The 21,161-nt window shown below is 34.0% G+C and overlaps 7 protein-coding genes across 7 annotated transcripts in view; all 7 read right to left on the reverse strand.

Moving 5' to 3' along the window:
* The window catches only part of LOC145259887 (uncharacterized), a 575,878-nt gene that overhangs the window by 380,755 nt on the left and 173,962 nt on the right, over positions 1–21,161 (reverse strand). The gene's annotated exons all lie outside the window — the stretch shown is intronic.
* Positions 65–2,942, reverse strand: LOC145259914 (uncharacterized). The gene is made up of 8 exons (XM_080117867.1): positions 2,730–2,942; positions 2,360–2,539; positions 2,065–2,238; positions 1,761–1,934; positions 1,175–1,351; positions 871–1,050; positions 560–733; positions 65–371 (listed from the first exon to the last, which is right to left on the reverse strand). Exons 1-8 carry the CDS (start codon positions 2,800–2,802, stop codon positions 193–195), a joined length of 1,311 nt encoding a protein of 436 aa, XP_079973993.1. The 5' UTR covers positions 2,803–2,942; the 3' UTR covers positions 65–192.
* Positions 3,149–3,909, reverse strand: LOC145259991 (uncharacterized). The gene is made up of 2 exons (XM_080117997.1): positions 3,644–3,909; positions 3,149–3,455 (listed from the first exon to the last, which is right to left on the reverse strand). Exons 1-2 carry the CDS (start codon positions 3,771–3,773, stop codon positions 3,277–3,279), a joined length of 309 nt encoding a protein of 102 aa, XP_079974123.1. The 5' UTR covers positions 3,774–3,909; the 3' UTR covers positions 3,149–3,276.
* Positions 3,819–5,368, reverse strand: LOC145259944 (uncharacterized). Its single transcript, XM_080117916.1, has 4 exons — positions 5,149–5,368; positions 4,845–5,018; positions 4,259–4,435; positions 3,819–4,134 (listed from the first exon to the last, which is right to left on the reverse strand). The coding sequence occupies exons 1-4, from the start codon at positions 5,366–5,368 to the stop codon at positions 3,950–3,952; spliced, it is 756 nt and encodes a 251-aa protein (XP_079974042.1). The 3' UTR covers positions 3,819–3,949.
* Positions 6,219–12,194, reverse strand: LOC145259905 (uncharacterized). The gene is made up of 16 exons (XM_080117839.1): positions 11,982–12,194; positions 11,612–11,791; positions 11,317–11,490; positions 11,013–11,186; positions 10,427–10,603; positions 10,123–10,302; positions 9,812–9,985; positions 9,450–9,623; positions 8,898–9,074; positions 8,528–8,707; positions 8,233–8,406; positions 7,929–8,102; positions 7,343–7,519; positions 7,039–7,218; positions 6,728–6,901; positions 6,219–6,539 (listed from the first exon to the last, which is right to left on the reverse strand). Exons 1-16 carry the CDS (start codon positions 12,052–12,054, stop codon positions 6,361–6,363), a joined length of 2,721 nt encoding a protein of 906 aa, XP_079973965.1. The 5' UTR covers positions 12,055–12,194; the 3' UTR covers positions 6,219–6,360.
* Positions 12,741–15,083, reverse strand: LOC145259937 (uncharacterized). Its single transcript, XM_080117904.1, has 6 exons — positions 14,696–15,083; positions 14,401–14,574; positions 14,097–14,270; positions 13,511–13,687; positions 13,207–13,386; positions 12,741–13,069 (listed from the first exon to the last, which is right to left on the reverse strand). The coding sequence occupies exons 1-6, from the start codon at positions 14,934–14,936 to the stop codon at positions 12,891–12,893; spliced, it is 1,125 nt and encodes a 374-aa protein (XP_079974030.1). The 5' UTR covers positions 14,937–15,083; the 3' UTR covers positions 12,741–12,890.
* Positions 18,958–20,894, reverse strand: LOC145259964 (uncharacterized). Its single transcript, XM_080117953.1, has 3 exons — positions 20,716–20,894; positions 19,884–20,057; positions 18,958–19,317 (listed from the first exon to the last, which is right to left on the reverse strand). The coding sequence occupies exons 1-3, from the start codon at positions 20,783–20,785 to the stop codon at positions 19,091–19,093; spliced, it is 471 nt and encodes a 156-aa protein (XP_079974079.1). The 5' UTR covers positions 20,786–20,894; the 3' UTR covers positions 18,958–19,090.

The following is a 21,161-nucleotide window of genomic DNA, read 5'->3' on the forward strand; positions in this document are numbered from 1 at the left end:
CAACTAAAATTTGTTTTTCTACAAGTAACATAATTACAAACTACAGCAGGTATACAAATATAATTATCTATACGATTCAATGAATACATGATGTTATGTGGAGCACAACGTGCGTCAATCAGGGTTTGGTAGATGAACTTATCCTTATCTATATAATCGTTAGATATATAAGCTGAAATTCGAATTTGAACACTAACCTCCGGTACCACCTCCTAGGCTTTTCAGTGTTTCTCTAGCTTCCTGCAGATCGCAACTCAATTCTGGGTATCTGGCAGCTTCACATTCTGTAATAGCTTCTTTTAATGCTGTCGTATCTTTGCTTCTAACAGCTTCGGCAATTTTCTCACGCAAACTCTCCGCAGATTTAATATCTAACAAGCAGAAGCACAATCCAATTGCAAAACACTTTCGATAATTATGAATTTATTCGGTAAATAATAGAGCAAGTACTTATTTATACACACTTCAGCAAGAAATATCTCTTATAATGAATCATTCATGAAAAATACGTGAATTAAACACAAGTTTTAAATAAAGTAAATATTGAAGAAGTTCTAACCTCCACTTCCTCCACGAAGAATATCTAAAAGTTTCCGTGCTTTATCGATATCGGCGTCTAATTCTGGTATTCCAGCTGATACACTTTCAGTAATAACTTTCTCAAGCAGAGATTTGTCTTGTTTTCTCATGGCTTCTGTCAGTTTCGCTCTCACACTGTCCACATTTGTCGTTCCTGTTAAGCAAACGTTTCACAAATACAAACACTGTCACAATATTACACTGAAAGCGACAACTAGTGATAAAGAAAAAGAATATAAAATGAAATTTTCCATGCAAGACAAATGAAATTTAAGTGAGAATTATTCTAACCTCCGAGACCACCTCCTAACTGTTGAAGGGCTTCTCTTGCTTTCCGTAGCACTGAACTCAGTTCTGGCAATGCGGCACGCTCGGCACCTTCGATAACTCTTTCCAGACTAGCTTTGTCTTTGGAGTCGCTCGCTTTTTCCAGCTCATCCCGTAATTCACGCACAGACTTCTTTGGCATTTCTGACAACGGCAACAAACCATTACCATATATTAGTTTAATTTCTTAAAAATTGACCTAAATCATTGTTTTAAATTTACAACTGAAAGTAACCAGAATTTGAGTTCAATTAAATAAAACACCCACCTCCTATTCTGGCGTATCCAATAGGGGATAAATTGCGCCTAGCCTCTTGGATTACACTATCCAATTCTGGCATTCCAGCCGCTACACATTCACTGATCACATTCTCCAAACTGTCCTTATCTCCAACTCTCATAGTTGTCCTCAATTTCTCTCGTAAAGCGTCCGCTGTTAAAGTACCTACAATTTCAAATTCACAATTCCCTTTCTCAAACCGATTTAATCACTAATGTAATTTCATAAATTATTACATTTGAATTCTATTCTACTACAGGACACTCAGTTACTACCAGAGGTTAGATTCTACCGCCGCTCCTCCGCCAATATTATTTCTATAAATCATATATGATTCACTAGTTAAAAAAGTGTCCTCTTCGACTTTTCAATAATTTTTCATTCAACGGGATTTGATATCAAAGTAATAATTCCAATAGATAATCTCGTTCATAATATTATTAAATTCTACTGACGTAAACCTCTTATTATCAGCTCAATATACCAACACAGAAAAGAAGATGTATTTTTTCACTTTCCGAAATGTACAATTTGAAAATGATGCAATCTAATAAAGCAGACTTTAGAAACTGACCTCCTCGTCCTCCACCTAAACTTTCCAGTGAATCGCGGGCTTTACGTAGGTCACTGGCAATCTCTGGGTATCTGGCAACCTCAGCTTCTGCAATTGCTTTATCCAAAGCCTTGATGTCTTTTTGTCTAATAGCCATGGTCAGTTGGTCACGCAGTGTGTCGGCCGATTTCACATCTGACGAACAAATAAGTTTTACCGTCATTATACATAGCAATCCTACATATTGTATACATCTTGGGAAATTTCCAAGAAAAATGCACATTTTCAAAATCGATTACAACGTCAATAATACTATCAATCTAACCTCCAGTGCCACCACGAAGAATGTCTGCTAAACTTCTAGCCTTCTGGATATCAGTTTCCAGCTCTGGCATTCCGACTGACACACATTCGCTGATAACCTTGTCCAAAATGATTCTGTCTTTCGCTTTCATTGCTTCCTCCAATTTACTACGTAGTCCATCAACACTCTTACTTCCTAACAAGCGAAAAATAACAACAATCATGAGCAACAATAACCACATCGGATGTATTGAATAAAATGCATTAATTTCAAATCCATCACACTAAAGCACACAATGCATGATTAAAATTCTAACCTCCACGTCCTCCTCCCAAACTTTCCAGAGTGTCCCTGGCTTTACGTAGATCGGAGCTCACTTCGGGAAAGGCTGCTTCTTCAGCTTCTCCGATCACACTTTGAAGACTGCGTATATCTTTTGAGACGATCGCTTTCTTTATTTTATCGCGCACATTCTCAGGACTCACAGTTACGCTTTCTGTTAAGACAAGCACAATTGACGCACTCAATAACATTACAGAAATAATGTAACGTATTCTGATTTGATTCAAATGCATCTATCAGTAAACTGCAATTCTCAAATGACCATTCAAACATCGTTTTTAAATAGAATCTCAACATAGATACGCACAAGAATCATGAAAATATCAATATATATATTTGCCCACCTCTTCTTGGCATTTCTTCCAAGTCATCCACAAGTTGTCTTGCTTGCTGTACAGCAGAATCTAGTACTGGCATACCAGCAGACACACATTCATTGATCACACCTTCCAGAGTCTCTATATCGCCATCTTGACTTGCTCTTCTTAGTTTTGCAAGCAATATTTCAGGCGATAATATTCCTATTAGATGAAACAAGCGATTTACGTTAAACAAATCTTACAACATAGCAACACTACAAATCCGCTCCTAATCATGCAGTATATATATTAAATCTTTTATCTATTTTGATCTAAATAATTAATCGTATATCACTAGAATAATCATTTTGTTAATTATTATTTGCTAAGTATAACCTCTCAACTAAAATTTGTTTTTCTACAAGTAACATAATTACAAACTACAGAAGGTATGCAAATATAATTATCTATACGATTCAATGAATACATGATGTTATGTGGAGCACAACGTGCGTCAATCAGGGTTTGGTAGATGAACTTATCCTTATCTATATAATCGTTAGATATATAAGCTGAAATTCAAATTTGAACACTAACCTCCGGTACCACCTCCTAGGCTTTTAAGTGTTTCTCTAGCTTCCTGCAGATCGCAACTCAATTCTGGGTATCTGGCAGCTTCACATTCTGTAATAGCTTCTTTTAATGCTGTCGTATCTTTGCTTCTAACAGCTTCGGCAATTTTCTCACGCAAACTCTCCGCAGATTTAATATCTAACAAGCAGAAGCACAATCCAATTGCAAAACACTTTCGATAATTATGAATTTATTCGGTAAATAATAGAGCAAGTACTTATTTATACACACTTCAGCAAGAAATATCTCTTATAATGAATCATTCATGAAAAATACGTGAATTAAACACAAGTTTTAAATAAAGTAAATATTGAAGAAGTTCTAACCTCCACTTCCTCCACGAAGAATATCTAAAAGTTTCCGTGCTTTATCGATATCGGCGTCTAATTCTGGTATTCCAGCTGATACACTTTCAGTAATAACTTTCTCAAGCAGAGATTTGTCTTGTTTTCTCATGGCTTCTGTCAGTTTCGCTCTCACACTGCCCACATTTGTCGTTCCTGTTAAGCAAACGTTTCACAAATACAAACACTGTCACAATATTACACTGAAAGCGACAACTAGTGATAAAGAAAAAGAATATAAAATGAAATTTTCCATGCAAGACAAATGAAATTTAAGTGAGAATTATTCTAACCTCCGAGACCACCTCCTAACTGTTGAAGGGCTTCTCTTGCTTTCCGTAGCACTGAACTCAGTTCTGGCAATGCGGCACGCTCGGCACCTTCGATAACTCTTTCCAGACTAGCTTTGTCTTTGGAGTCGCTCGCTTTTTCCAGCTCATCCCGTAATTCACGCACAGACTTCTTTGGCATTTCTGACAACGGCAACAAACCATTACCATATATTAGTTTAATTTCTTAAAAATTGACCTAAATCATTGTTTTAAATTTACAACTGAAAGTAACCAGAATTTGAGTTCAATTAAATAAAACACCCACCTCCTATTCTGGCGTATCCAATAGGGGATAAATTGCGCCTAGCCTCTTGGATTACACTATCCAATTCTGGCATTCCAGCCGCTACACATTCACTGATCACATTCTCCAAACTGTCCTTATCTCCAACTCTCATAGTTGTCCTCAATTTCTCTCGTAAAGCGTCCGCTGTTAAAGTACCTACAATTTCAAATTCACAATTCCCTTTCTCAAACCGATTTAATCACTAATGTAATTTCATAAATTATTACATTTGAATTCTATTCTACTACAGGACACTCAGTTACTACCAGAGGTTAGATTCTACCGCCGCTCCTCCGCCAATATTATTTCTATAAATCATATATGATTCACTAGTTAAAAAAGTGTCCTCTTCGACTTTTCAATAATTTTTCATTCAACGGGATTTGATATCAAAGTAATAATTCCAATAGATAATCTCGTTCATAATATTATTAAATTCTACTGACGTAAACCTCTTATTATCAGCTCAATATACCAACACAGAAAAGAAGATGTATTTTTTCACTTTCCGAAATGTACAATTTGAAAATGATGCAATCTAATAAAGCAGACTTTAGAAACTGACCTCCTCGTCCTCCACCTAAACTTTCCAGTGAATCGCGGGCTTTACGTAGGTCACTGGCAATCTCTGGGTATCTGGCAACCTCAGCTTCTGCAATTGCTTTATCCAAAGCCTTGATGTCTTTTTGTCTAATAGCCATGGTCAGTTGGTCACGCAGTGTGTCGGCCGATTTCACATCTGACGAACAAATAAGTTTTACCGTCATTATACATAGCAATCCTACATATTGTATACATCTTGGGAAATTTCCAAGAAAAATGCACATTTTCAAAATCGATTACAACGTCAATAATACTATCAATCTAACCTCCAGTGCCACCACGAAGAATGTCTGCTAAACTTCTAGCCTTCTGGATATCAGTTTCCAGCTCTGGCATTCCGACTGACACACATTCGCTGATAACCTTGTCCAAAATGATTCTGTCTTTCGCTTTCATTGCTTCCCCCAATTTACTACGTAGTCCATCAACACTCTTACTTCCTAACAAGCGAAAAATAACAACAATCATGAGCAACAATAACCACATCGGATGTATTGAATAAAATGCATTAATTTCAAATCCATCACACTAAAGCACACAATGCATGATTAAAATTCTAACCTCCACGTCCTCCTCCCAAACTTTCCAGAGTGTCCCTGGCTTTACGTAGATCGGAGCTCACTTCGGGAAAGGCTGCTTCTTCAGCTTCTCCGATCACACTTTGAAGACTGCGTATATCTTTTGAGACGATCGCTTTCTTTATTTTATCGCGCACATTCTCAGGACTCACAGTTACGCTTTCTGTTAAGACAAGCACAATTGACGCACTCAATAACATTACAGAAATAATGTAACGTATTCTGATTTGATTCAAATGCATCTATCAGTAAACTGCAATTCTCAAATGACCATTCAAACATCGTTTTTAAATAGAATCTCAACATAGATACGCACAAGAATCATGAAAATATCAATATATATATTTGCCCACCTCTTCTTGGCATTTCTTCCAAGTCATCCACAAGTTGTCTTGCTTGCTGTACAGCAGAATCTAGTACTGGCATACCAGCAGACACACATTCATTGATCACACCTTCCAGAGTCTCTATATCGCCATCTTGACTTGCTCTTCTTAGTTTTGCAAGCAATATTTCAGGCGATAATATTCCTATTAGATGAAACAAGCGATTTACGTTAAACAAATCTTACAACATAGCAACACTACAAATCCGCTCCTAATCATGCAGTATATATATTAAATCTTTTATCTATTTTGATCTAAATAATTAATCGTATATCACTAGAATAATCATTTTGTTAATTATTATTTGCTAAGTATAACCTCTCAACTAAAATTTGTTTTTCTACAAGTAACATAATTACAAACTACAGCAGGTATGCAAATATAATTATCTATACGATTCAATGAATACATGATGTTATGTGGAGCACAACGTGCGTCAATCAGGGTTTGGTAGATGAACTTATCCTTATCTATATAATCGTTAGATATATAAGCTGAAATTCAAATTTGAACACTAACCTCCGGTACCACCTCCTAGGCTTTTAAGTGTTTCTCTAGCTTCCTGCAGATCGCAACTCAATTCTGGGTATCTGGCAGCTTCACATTCTGTAATAGCTTCTTTTAATGCTGTCGTATCTTTGCTTCTAACAGCTTCGGCAATTTTCTCACGCAAACTCTCCGCAGATTTAATATCTAACAAGCAGAAGCACAATCCAATTGCAAAACACTTTCGATAATTATGAATTTATTCGGTAAATAATAGAGCAAGTACTTATTTATACACACTTCAGCAAGAAATATCTCTTATAATGAATCATTCATGAAAAATACGTGAATTAAACACAAGTTTTAAATAAAGTAAATATTGAAGAAGTTCTAACCTCCACTTCCTCCACGAAGAATATCTAAAAGTTTCCGTGCTTTATCGATATCGGCGTCTAATTCTGGTATTCCAGCTGATACACTTTCAGTAATAACTTTCTCAAGCAGAGATTTGTCTTGTTTTCTCATGGCTTCTGTCAGTTTCGCTCTCACACTGTCCACATTTGTCGTTCCTGTTAAGCAAACGTTTCACAAATACAAACACTGTCACAATATTACACTGAAAGCGACAACTAGTGATAAAGAAAAAGAATATAAAATGAAATTTTCCATGCAAGACAAATGAAATTTAAGTGAGAATTATTCTAACCTCCGAGACCACCTCCTAACTGTTGAAGGGCTTCTCTTGCTTTCCGTAGCACTGAACTCAGTTCTGGCAATGCGGCACGCTCGGCACCTTCGATAACTCTTTCCAGACTAGCTTTGTCTTTGGAGTCGCTCGCTTTTTCCAGCTCATCCCGTAATTCACGCACAGACTTCTTTGGCATTTCTGACAACGGCAACAAACCATTACCATATATTAGTTTAATTTCTTAAAAATTGACCTAAATCATTGTTTTAAATTTACAACTGAAAGTAACCAGAATTTGAGTTCAATTAAATAAAACACCCACCTCCTATTCTGGCGTATCCAATAGGGGATAAATTGCGCCTAGCCTCTTGGATTACACTATCCAATTCTGGCATTCCAGCCGCTACACATTCACTGATCACATTCTCCAAACTGTCCTTATCTCCAACTCTCATAGTTGTCCTCAATTTCTCTCGTAAAGCGTCCGCTGTTAAAGTACCTACAATTTCAAATTCACAATTCCCTTTCTCAAACCGATTTAATCACTAATGTAATTTCATAAATTATTACATTTGAATTCTATTCTACTACAGGACACTCAGTTACTACCAGAGGTTAGATTCTACCGCCGCTCCTCCGCCAATATTATTTCTATAAATCATATATGATTCACTAGTTAAAAAAGTGTCCTCTTCGACTTTTCAATAATTTTTCATTCAACGGGATTTGATATCAAAGTAATAATTCCAATAGATAATCTCGTTCATAATATTATTAAATTCTACTGACGTAAACCTCTTATTATCAGCTCAATATACCAACACAGAAAAGAAGATGTATTTTTTCACTTTCCGAAATGTACAATTTGAAAATGATGCAATCTAATAAAGCAGACTTTAGAAACTGACCTCCTCGTCCTCCACCTAAACTTTCCAGTGAATCGCGGGCTTTACGTAGGTCACTGGCAATCTCTGGGTATCTGGCAACCTCAGCTTCTGCAATTGCTTTATCCAAAGCCTTGATGTCTTTTTGTCTAATAGCCATGGTCAGTTGGTCACGCAGTGTGTCGGCCGATTTCACATCTGACGAACAAATAAGTTTTACCGTCATTATACATAGCAATCCTACATATTGTATACATCTTGGGAAATTTCCAAGAAAAATGCACATTTTCAAAATCGATTACAACGTCAATAATACTATCAATCTAACCTCCAGTGCCACCACGAAGAATGTCTGCTAAACTTCTAGCCTTCTGGATATCAGTTTCCAGCTCTGGCATTCCGACTGACACACATTCGCTGATAACCTTGTCCAAAATGATTCTGTCTTTCGCTTTCATTGCTTCCTCCAATTTACTACGTAGTCCATCAACACTCTTACTTCCTAACAAGCGAAAAATAACAACAATCATGAGCAACAATAACCACATCGGATGTATTGAATAAAATGCATTAATTTCAAATCCATCACACTAAAGCACACAATGCATGATTAAAATTCTAACCTCCACGTCCTCCTCCCAAACTTTCCAGAGTGTCCCTGGCTTTACGTAGATCGGAGCTCACTTCGGGAAAGGCTGCTTCTTCAGCTTCTCCGATCACACTTTGAAGACTGCGTATATCTTTTGAGACGATCGCTTTCTTTATTTTATCGCGCACATTCTCAGGACTCACAGTTACGCTTTCTGTTAAGACAAGCACAATTGACGCACTCAATAACATTACAGAAATAATGTAACGTATTCTGATTTGATTCAAATGCATCTATCAGTAAACTGCAATTCTCAAATGACCATTCAAACATCGTTTTTAAATAGAATCTCAACATAGATACGCACAAGAATCATGAAAATATCAATATATATATTTGCCCACCTCTTCTTGGCATTTCTTCCAAGTCATCCACAAGTTGTCTTGCTTGCTGTACAGCAGAATCTAGTACTGGCATACCAGCAGACACACATTCATTGATCACACCTTCCAGAGTCTCTATATCGCCATCTTGACTTGCTCTTCTTAGTTTTGCAAGCAATATTTCAGGCGATAATATTCCTATTAGATGAAACAAGCGATTTACGTTAAACAAATCTTACAACATAGCAACACTACAAATCCGCTCCTAATCATGCAGTATATATATTAAATCTTTTATCTATTTTGATCTAAATAATTAATCGTATATCACTAGAATAATCATTTTGTTAATTATTATTTGCTAAGTATAACCTCTCAACTAAAATTTGTTTTTCTACAAGTAACATAATTACAAACTACAGCAGGTATGCAAATAAAATTATCTATACGATTCAATGAATACATGATGTTATGTGGAGCACAACGTGCGTCAATCAGGGTTTGGTAGATGAACTTATCCTTATCTATATAATCGTTAGATATATAAGCTGAAATTCGAGTTTGAACACTAACCTCCGGTACCACCTCCTAAGCTTTTCAGTGTTTCTCTAGCTTCCTGCAGATCGCAACTCAATTCTGGGTATCTGGCAGCTTCACATTCTGTAATAGCTTCTTTTAATGCTGTCGTATCTTTGCTTCTAACAGCTTCGGCAATTTTCTCACGCAAACTCTCCGCAGATTTAATATCTAACAAGCAGAAGCACAATCCAATTGCAAAACACTTTCGATAATTATGAATTTATTCGGTAAATAATAGAGCAAGTACTTATTTATACACACTTCAGCAAGAAATATCTCTTATAATGAATCATTCATGAAAAATACGTGAATTAAACACAAGTTTTAAATAAAGTAAATATTGAAGAAGTTCTAACCTCCACTTCCTCCACGAAGAATATCTAAAAGTTTCCGTGCTTTATCGATATCGGCGTCTAATTCTGGTATTCCAGCTGATACACTTTCAGTAATAACTTTCTCAAGCAGAGATTTGTCTTGTTTTCTCATGGCTTCTGTCAGTTTCGCTCTCACACTGTCCACATTTGTCGTTCCTGTTAAGCAAACGTTTCACAAATACAAACACTGTCACAATATTACACTGAAAGCGACAACTAGTGATAAAGAAAAAGAATATAAAATGAAATTTTCCATGCAAGACAAATGAAATTTAAGTGAGAATTATTCTAACCTCCGAGACCACCTCCTAACTGTTGAAGGGCTTCTCTTGCTTTCCGTAGCACTGAACTCAGTTCTGGCAATGCGGCACGCTCGGCACCTTCGATAACTCTTTCCAGACTAGCTTTGTCTTTGGAGTCGCTCGCTTTTTCCAGCTCATCCCGTAATTCACGCACAGACTTCTTTGGCATTTCTGACAACGGCAACAAACCATTACCATATATTAGTTTAATTTCTTAAAAATTGACCTAAATCATTGTTTTAAATTTACAACTGAAAGTAACCAGAATTTGAGTTCAATTAAATAAAACACCCACCTCCTATTCTGGCGTATCCAATAGGGGATAAATTGCGCCTAGCCTCTTGGATTACACTATCCAATTCTGGCATTCCAGCCGCTACACATTCACTGATCACATTCTCCAAACTGTCCTTATCTCCAACTCTCATAGTTGTCCTCAATTTCTCTCGTAAAGCGTCCGCTGTTAAAGTACCTACAATTTCAAATTCACAATTCCCTTTCTCAAACCGATTTAATCACTAATGTAATTTCATAAATTATTACATTTGAATTCTATTCTACTACAGGACACTCAGTTACTACCAGAGGTTAGATTCTACCGCCGCTCCTCCGCCAATATTATTTCTATAAATCATATATGATTCACTAGTTAAAAAAGTGTCCTCTTCGACTTTTCAATAATTTTTCATTCAACGGGATTTGATATCAAAGTAATAATTCCAATAGATAATCTCGTTCATAATATTATTAAATTCTACTGACGTAAACCTCTTATTATCAGCTCAATATACCAACACAGAAAAGAAGATGTATTTTTTCACTTTCCGAAATGTACAATTTGAAAATGATGCAATCTAATAAAGCAGACTTTAGAAACTGACCTCCTCGTCCTCCACCTAAACTTTCCAGTGAATCGCGGGCTTTACGTAGGTCACTGGCAATCTCTGGGTATCTGGCAACCTCAGCTTCTGCAATTGCTTTATCCAAAGCCTTGATGTCTTTTTGTCTAATAGCCATGGTCAGTTGGTCACGCAGTGTGTCGGCCGATTTCACATCTGACGAACAAATAAGTTTTACCGTCATTATACATAGCAATCCTACATATTGTATACATCTTGGGAAATTTCCAAGAAAAATGCACATTTTCAAAATCGATTACAACGTCAATAATACTATCAATCTAACCTCCAGTGCCACCACGAAGAATGTCTGCTAAACTTCTAGCCTTCTGGATATCAGTTTCCAGCTCTGGCATTCCGACTGACACACATTCGCTGATAACCTTGTCCAAAATGATTCTGTCTTTCGCTTTCATTGCTTCCTCCAATTTACTACGTAGTCCATCAACACTCTTACTTCCTAACAAGCGAAAAATAACAACAATCATGAGCAACAATAACCACATCGGATGTATTGAATAAAATGCATTAATTTCAAATCCATCACACTAAAGCACACAATGCATGATTAAAATTCTAACCTCCACGTCCTCCTCCCAAACTTTCCAGAGTGTCCCTGGCTTTACGTAGATCGGAGCTCACTTCGGGAAAGGCTGCTTCTTCAGCTTCTCCGATCACACTTTGAAGACTGCGTATATCTTTTGAGACGATCGCTTTCTTTATTTTATCGCGCACATTCTCAGGACTCACAGTTACGCTTTCTGTTAAGACAAGCACAATTGACGCACTCAATAACATTACAGAAATAATGTAACGTATTCTGATTTGATTCAAATGCATCTATCAGTAAACTGCAATTCTCAAATGACCATTCAAACATCGTTTTTAAATAGAATCTCAACATAGATACGCACAAGAATCATGAAAATATCAATATATATATTTGCCCACCTCTTCTTGGCATTTCTTCCAAGTCATCCACAAGTTGTCTTGCTTGCTGTACAGCAGAATCTAGTACTGGCATACCAGCAGACACACATTCATTGATCACACCTTCCAGAGTCTCTATATCGCCATCTTGACTTGCTCTTCTTAGTTTTGCAAGCAATATTTCAGGCGATAATATTCCTATTAGATGAAACAAGCGATTTACGTTAAACAAATCTTACAACATAGCAACACTACAAATCCGCTCCTAATCATGCAGTATATATATTAAATCTTTTATCTATTTTGATCTAAATAATTAATCGTATATCACTAGAATAATCATTTTGTTAATTATTATTTGCTAAGTATAACCTCTCAACTAAAATTTGTTTTTCTACAAGTAACATAATTACAAACTACAGCAGGTATGCAAATATAATTATCTATACGATTCAATGAGTACATGATGGTATGTGGAGCACAACGTGCGTCAATCAGGGTTTGGTAGATGAACTTATCCTTATCTATATAATCGTTAGATATATAAGCTGAAATTCGAGTTTGAACACTAACCTCCGGTACCACCTCCTAAGCTTTTCAGTGTTTCTCTAGCTTCCTGCAGATCGCAACTCAATTCTGGGTATCTGGCAGCTTCACATTCTGTAATAGCTTCTTTTAATGCTGTCGTATCTTTGCTTCTAACAGCTTCGGCAATTTTCTCACGCAAACTCTCCGCAGAATTAATATCTAACAAGCAGAAGCACAATCCAATTGCAAAACACTTTCGATAATTATGAATTTATTCGGTAAATAATAGAGCAAGTACTTATTTATACACACTTCAGCAAGAAATATCTCTTATAATGAATCATTCATGAAAAATACGTGAATTAAACACAAGTTTTAAATAAAGTAAATATTGAAGAAGTTCTAACCTCCACTTCCTCCACGAAGAATATCTAAAAGTTTCCGTGCTTTATCGATATCGGCGTCTAATTCTGGTATTCCAGCTGATACACTTTCAGTAATAACTTTCTCAAGCAGAGATTTGTCTTGTTTTCTCATGGCTTCTGTCAGTTTCGCTCTCACACTGTCCACATTTGTCGTTCCTGTTAAGCAAACGTTTCACAAATACAAACACTGTCACAATATTACACTGAAAGCGACAACTAGTGATAAAGAAAAAGAATATAAAATGAAATTTTCCATGCAAGACAAATGAAATTTAAGTGAGAATTATTCTAACCTCCGAGACCACCTCCTAACTGTTGAAGGGCTTCTCTTGCTTTCCGTAGCACTGAACTCAGTTCTGGCAATGCGGCACGCTCGGCACCTTCGATAACTCTTTCCAGACTAGCTTTGTCTTTGGAGTCGCTCGCTTTTTCCAGCTCATCCCGTAATTCACGCACAGACTTCTTTGGCATTTCTGACAACGGCAACAAACCATTACCATATATTAGTTTAATTTCTTAAAAATTGACCTAAATCATTGTTTTAAATTTACAACTGAAAGTAACCAGAATTTGAGTTCAATTAAATAAAACACCCACCTCCTATTCTGGCGTATCCAATAGGGGATAAATTGCGCCTAGCCTCTTGGATTACACTATCCAATTCTGGCATTCCAGCCGCTACACATTCACTGATCACATTCTCCAAACTGTCCTTATCTCCAACTCTCATAGTTGTCCTCAATTTCTCTCGTAAAGCGTCCGCTGTTAAAGTACCTACAATTTCAAATTCACAATTCCCTTTCTCAAACCGATTTAATCACTAATGTAATTTCATAAATTATTACATTTGAATTCTATTCTACTACAGGACACTCAGTTACTACCAGAGGTTAGATTCTACCGCCGCTCCTCCGCCAATATTATTTCTATAAATCATATATGATTCACTAGTTAAAAAAGTGTCCTCTTCGACTTTTCAATAATTTTTCATTCAACGGGATTTGATATCAAAGTAATAATTCCAATAGATAATCTCGTTCATAATATTATTAAATTCTACTGACGTAAACCTCTTATTATCAGCTCAATATACCAACACAGAAAAGAAGATGTATTTTTTCACTTTCCGAAATGTACAATTTGAAAATGATGCAATCTAATAAAGCAGACTTTAGAAACTGACCTCCTCGTCCTCCACCTAAACTTTCCAGTGAATCGCGGGCTTTACGTAGGTCACTGGCAATCTCTGGGTATCTGGCAACCTCAGCTTCTGCAATTGCTTTATCCAAAGCCTTGATGTCTTTTTGTCTAATAGCCATGGTCAGTTGGTCACGCAGTGTGTCGGCCGATTTCACATCTGACGAACAAATAAGTTTTACCGTCATTATACATAGCAATCCTACATATTGTATACATCTTGGGAAATTTCCAAGAAAAATGCACATTTTCAAAATCGATTACAACGTCAATAATACTATCAATCTAACCTCCAGTGCCACCACGAAGAATGTCTGCTAAACTTCTAGCCTTCTGGATATCAGTTTCCAGCTCTGGCATTCCGACTGACACACATTCGCTGATAACCTTGTCCAAAATGATTCTGTCTTTCGCTTTCATTGCTTCCTCCAATTTACTACGTAGTCCATCAACACTCTTACTTCCTAACAAGCGAAAAATAACAACAATCATGAGCAACAATAACCACATCGGATGTATTGAATAAAATGCATTAATTTCAAATCCATCACACTAAAGCACACAATGCATGATTAAAATTCTAACCTCCACGTCCTCCTCCCAAACTTTCCAGAGTGTCCCTGGCTTTACGTAGATCGGAGCTCACTTCGGGAAAGGCTGCTTCTTCAGCTTCTCCGATCACACTTTGCAGACTGCGTATATCTTTTGAGGCGATCGCTTTCTTTAGTTTATCGCGCACATTCTCAGGACTCACAGTTACGCTTTCTGTTAAGACAAGCACAAGCGACGTACTGTGTTTTATAATATTCTTATTTAAACATGACATTTAATTATTGTCATATTTAACTCACCTTTCGTTTTGTTTATTAGATAATAACTTTTTTTTTATTAATTATTTTCCTCATTTTTCTTTATTTAATTGATGAATGCTTTTTTTATTTTTTAGATTGTTTGAATATAGTTCATGTTTCAATAAGGCTTTAAGTGTAATACATAGGCACATATTTGTAGGCATAAAAATTCTGATGATCTATTGCCTTACTTTCTATTTGCACCGTTTTTAAACATAATTTTTTACACCCACTCCTATTAAAGAAATTGCACAATAATACTATGTATGTATATTTTAGCCCCCCCTATATATATATATATATATATATATATATATATATATATATATATGTTTGCGTGTGTATATTTGCTTAAATTTTCAAAATATTTCCAAGTTTTCAAGCTCACGTATACACTCACCTTCGTCCTGACCATCAAGAAACAAAATATTCATCTTTGCTTCATGAATGTCACTGGATAATTCAGGATAGCAAACAGCATCACATTCCTCGATAACCGTCTGTAATGTTTGCACATCATTTAGTCTCATAGCTTTCATAAGTTCCTCTCGTAGAGTTTCGGCTGATTTGAGTTCTGGGTAGCGAAATAATATTAACAAGTAAATACATAGGCTTTGTGACATGCCTTTCTTTATTTTCAACCGTTTATGTTGTTTCCTTGTTTATAAAACACTTGGCTTTTCGAATGTAGTAAGAAATTATTATTTATGACTTCTCTAAATATTTTACTGTAATTTCACTTTTATTTATTCTGTAGATATGCTTTAATATATTATTACACGGTACTGTGATTTTGAATTATTTATTTAAATCTAGTCAGAAATGTATTTAAACACCGTTGAAAATAAGTAATCCATCGAATTGACATAAATTATTTAGATAATTTCTATTTATTATTTTTTAAATACATTAATACATATATATATATATTTCACTGCTTTTGCAGGGAACACAATATTAACATTGCAATTAGCATGTTTTATTGATATTCATGATGAACGGCGAGAAGGGTAAAGAAAAATTCTTCCGGACTCGTCAAGAGCTGTATTGAGGGATTTTTGTATTGAAGGCGAAAAAAAAAAAACAAAAAAAAAAAAAACAAGGGAAACTTTATATATTTAAAAATATAACTTCGATAATATATATATATATATATATGCATATATATACACATACATATATATATAACTACTTCATTTACTCACATAAAATTAATATACGAAAGTATAAATTTATGCGTAAACTTTAAGTATTTACTTCAAAAGTGCTCAATACGTAGGTAGAGCTAGTTAGTTAGTTATAAAATATATATGACGATTAAGCTACACTGAATATTCCGCGTTTCATCCACTCTAGCTTAATCGCCATATATATTTCATAACTAACTAACTATATATATATATATATATATATATATATATATATATATATATATGTGTGTGTGTGTGTGTGTGTGTGTGTATAATGGTGGAATGTCTTAGAGGCTAATCACGTACACCCTCTTTGGATATACATATATATGTATGCATATATATATACATATATATAATAGGATATATATATATATATATATATATATATATATATATATATATTTAGTGAATAAGGCAACAATACATCACCTATTAAAGTTGTTTCAATTTTATTACCTATACACTTCTTTAAAAAATAGAATCATTTTTCACCGAAAAAATTCTCGTACATTTTCCCGCTAATTTAAAACAATTAGGATAAGTTATTTAACAAAACATTACACGAATTATACACAATATTCTGGGTCATTTCATATATCAGAATACTAAAACATGTTTAAAATAAAATATACAAATAGATATATTTTATATTATAGTCGTATTCTAACCTCCAGTTCCTCCTCGCAAAATATTAACCAATCGTCTGGCTTCTGCGATGTCTGGTTCAAGTTCCGGTATTCCTGCTGCTACGCATTCGCTGATGACTTTGATCAGCAATTTTTTATCCCTCTTTTCCATTGCGTTTCTAAGTTTTGTGCGAAGTTCTTCAGGTGTTTTGGTCCCTATTCATTAAAAGTGATCAAAAATATATTACAATTCGGTTTCTTTTGAAAAGTTAATATATATTAGTCAGTAAATAGCATCGTAATATCGAATGAAAATATAGTCATTAATTAAACAAACTACAGAACATAGTCATTTTCATTTATTTATGTGCCAGGAATATATATGTATATTTTATTATTATAACATAGATTATCTCTTTGCAACTTACTCTTGGTCACTATCCGTCACGATTAACTTAAATTCTTTTCAGTTTACATGATATAATTTTAAATCATAAATAAATACATTACGTGTATTAATTATTTCTAATTGTTTCCTATTTATCTAGTGCATATTCAAAATACTTTCCGTGTTAAATGATAAAGGAAATAAATAGAACATAAATTGGACTTGTACTAATTTCTTTAGTTAATTTAAGAAAAAATTTCAATGATACAGAAGTGAATAAATGAATTGACGTCCAACTTATTTTAACATAAATGAAGCAGTTGATATAATACAGTGTGAAAAATATATGCGAAATTTCTTATTTTCTTAATATAAGTCAGTGGGGAAAAAAGGTGTCGACTACTCTTTCAGATTCTCTCTCATTTTCCTACTTTCAGCGCTTCATTTACACCTCTTTTGCATCACTAACTTACTAAGAGAAACAGAAGATATAAATAGTAGTATCTGGAGAGTGAAATGTTTAAATAGAGAGAAAGGGAGGGAGAAAATGAAAAGAGGGAGATATACCCAACAGAGAAAAACTAATTTTGTATATTGTCTTGTTTTAAATTTTACTGACTGCAGACTAGCTTTGTTTTCATTAAAACTATCTAACTGGCGCCCAACAAGTCATAATGTTAGTAATACATATATAAAAACTCATCATCAAAGTAATTTAGCCTTTAAACAATACGAACTGAAATATAACTTTTTAATTTGATCAAAAGTTTGATATATATTTATAAACTAAAAATTGAACAGCATTCTTAGTACGAGTATGTCCAAGTATAATATATTATTATAATTTTACAATTTAAAAAAAAATCATAATAATGAATACTAACTATATTACTACGCTATCCTGGCTTTATATAATACCAAACTTATAATTATAAGAACGTTCTATAAGGAAGCAATGTTTCTAACCTCCACGACCACCACCTAGACTGTATAGTGCGTCTCTGGCATTTTGTAGGCGCCAATTCAATTCTGGGAATGCTGCTCGTTCTGCACCTTCTATTATTCGTTCCAGACTTGTCATGTCTCTTTCGCTTATCGCTCTTTCTAGAGCGTCTTCTAGCATGCCAAGTGTTATTGTTGAAGATTCTGACAATAAAACAATTTACAATGAATAATTTATAACAAAATAAATAATCATAGGAATTTATTTTTATCCTTGTGTTTTTTCTTCCCTTTTTGTTTTGATAGGGAATTATTTTAAACTCTGTTAATTATAGGTTTCTGTAACTATTTCTATATTTTTCTCTCTTTACACTGTCAACAATTGAAATGATTAAGTGAAATTAATTACTTTAGTAATGGATTTGATTATAATTAATAATCGATATATGATATTTGTCTGTCTGAAATCGAAACTATACTATTACTTTTATAAATACTGGAGATTTATATCTATCGTTATGAAGCCGAATCTATACTATTGTTATATATCAACGCTCAATGAGTAGTACAGTGTCTGTGTCTTGTCATGATACCATTCTCCCAGTCATTACTTCTTGTTTTCTTTCAGGGTAGGAATATTTGTTATATTGTCATGAGAGAATGTTTACACGAATTGTCTCCGCTTTATGAAAGGGAAGTTTATCGTAGTATGTGTTCGTCTGTCAGAATATCATCCCGCCAGAAATTATCCCGTCTTTTATTTTTTGGCGGGTAGACAGTATATATATGTTCGTTCGTTATATAGACTAGCAAAAATATACGACCAAAAAGCAGCATATTTCTGCTAGTAAAAATAATAAACCTATTATGAAATATCACAAAACTTCTGTTAGTACTTAATTCATAATTATCATTTAATTACTTAAGTCCTGTTTTGGCAGTAAATGTTTCACTTTGAGAAAAAACTAATGTAAAACATGTCATCTAAAAGTAGATATGAAAAGATTTCGAATAAAAATGATGCACGCACCTCCAGCTGTTGAATATTCCATGCCAATAAGAGCACCTCTGGCCTTTTTTATGTCAGTATCAAGTTCCGGCATACCAGCGGCAACACATTCATAAAGCACGCTTTGTAAATTATCCTTGTCACCTTTTGTCATTGCATCTTTCAGTTTTGCACTTAACGTATCCGGAACTAATGTACCTGGATGTTAAAGGATATAGCACATACTATGACATACTTTAATTCAGACATGTTTTATTCAAGACAAACGGCAAGATTTTCTTCTTAAATCTATTTGTATATTTGGATTCTTCCAAGATCTTTAGTTTTGAGAAGTTCTACATATTGCTAAGGCTTATCGAAAACATTAGATACTCAGGTCTTTATCTTTTAGATGTAACTTTAAATCTAAATCAAAGTGCTTTATTTGAAGGTTTCTTGAGACGCATCAATTCGTAAGTCACTTTTTTTCAATTAATTCTGATCTACATCAACATTAAATTATATAATCTATTCTGTACATAATGATTGAAACGTATTAGTTCTATTAGATATAATAAGGTGTAAATAGACATTAGTTTCTTGTCTTTGAACAGTCGAGTTATAATATGTATCCTTTTGTCTGCGTTGTTTCAACAATATATACACATATAATATGAATAAATTCATATTTAATATGCTCATATATATTTATGTATGTATATATGTATATGTGTATGTGTGTATATGGGTGTGTGTTTCTAAAAATGCATATATGAAGAACAAACCTCCTCGTCCACCACCGAGTTTCTCCAGAGTGTCTCTTGCTTTCCGAAGGTCGGCTGCCAACTCTGGATATCTAGAGGACTCAGCTTCTGTAATGGCCTTATCCAGAACTTTAATGTCCTTTTGTCTAATCGCCATGGTCAATTGGTCACGGAGAATATCGGGAGGTTTTAGATCTAATGGGGAAAATGATTGTTTTAAATGAATACGTATTCGAACCTGGTAGGAATATACTATAAAATTCAAACATCACCAATTATTTTACAATTTTACATCATACAACGTTAAGTTTTAATTATGTAGTCTATTTAAATAATTCAAAAAATTGTCTCCTTTTTAGATTTAATGATACAATAAAATTATTATATTTTTATATGTTCAATAGTTATTATTCATGAAGTATATCTAATAAACAGTCAGTTAATATTCAAAGATAATATCAACTCTATCAATATAATGCAACATGGATCAATACGCAAACATATACATTTTTATTATCTCTGTATATTGTATATCTACAATTACAGGAAAACTATAATACATATGCTTCTATAACACTATCTTATTATAAAATGTTTGCACGTATATGATGCATCTATGTTTTATATCATATCACATATCATATCACATATATAATATATAATATGTATCATACACATATAAATTTGATATTTTATATATACTATATATATATATATATATATATATATATAAGTAAAATTTTATTATTTTACTAATACTCATTACATATGAAAGTATTTCTAACAATATGTGAAATGTGCTAAATGTATGGACTATCAGCTAGAATCATATAGTGATAAACTTTTGTCTAACCTCCGGTTCCACCTCGAAGAATATCTGCTACACTTCTCGCTTTTTGGATGTCGGCATCCAGTTCTGGCATTCCAGCAGATACACATTCACTAATCGCCTTGTCCAACACAATTCGATCTTTTGTTTTGATCGCCTCTTTCAGATTTTCTCGCAAACTCTCAGAAGTCTTTGAACCTGATAATTTCAAGTTGAAAAGTTTATATACAAAATTAAAATAGTATTTTTCTCTCCTCCTTAATAGATCATTCAAAATCGGAGGATTGTTGTAAATTATATATCGTCCATGTTCCTATGATACAATAAATATCCACATATTAAAATCTACAAATGTAAAATAGAAAATACTTATTTCTTATTGCTGACAATTATTTGTTTATAATATATTACGAATGCAAATTTAAAATATATACACATTATTTTAAAATTAACTTTTGCAATAAGCTGTT

This window comes from Euprymna scolopes, chromosome 3, assembly GCF_053919585.1.
Source record: "Euprymna scolopes isolate OS-2025 chromosome 3, ASM5391958v1, whole genome shotgun sequence".
NCBI classification, from domain to species: Eukaryota; Metazoa; Mollusca; class Cephalopoda; order Sepiida; family Sepiolidae; genus Euprymna; species Euprymna scolopes.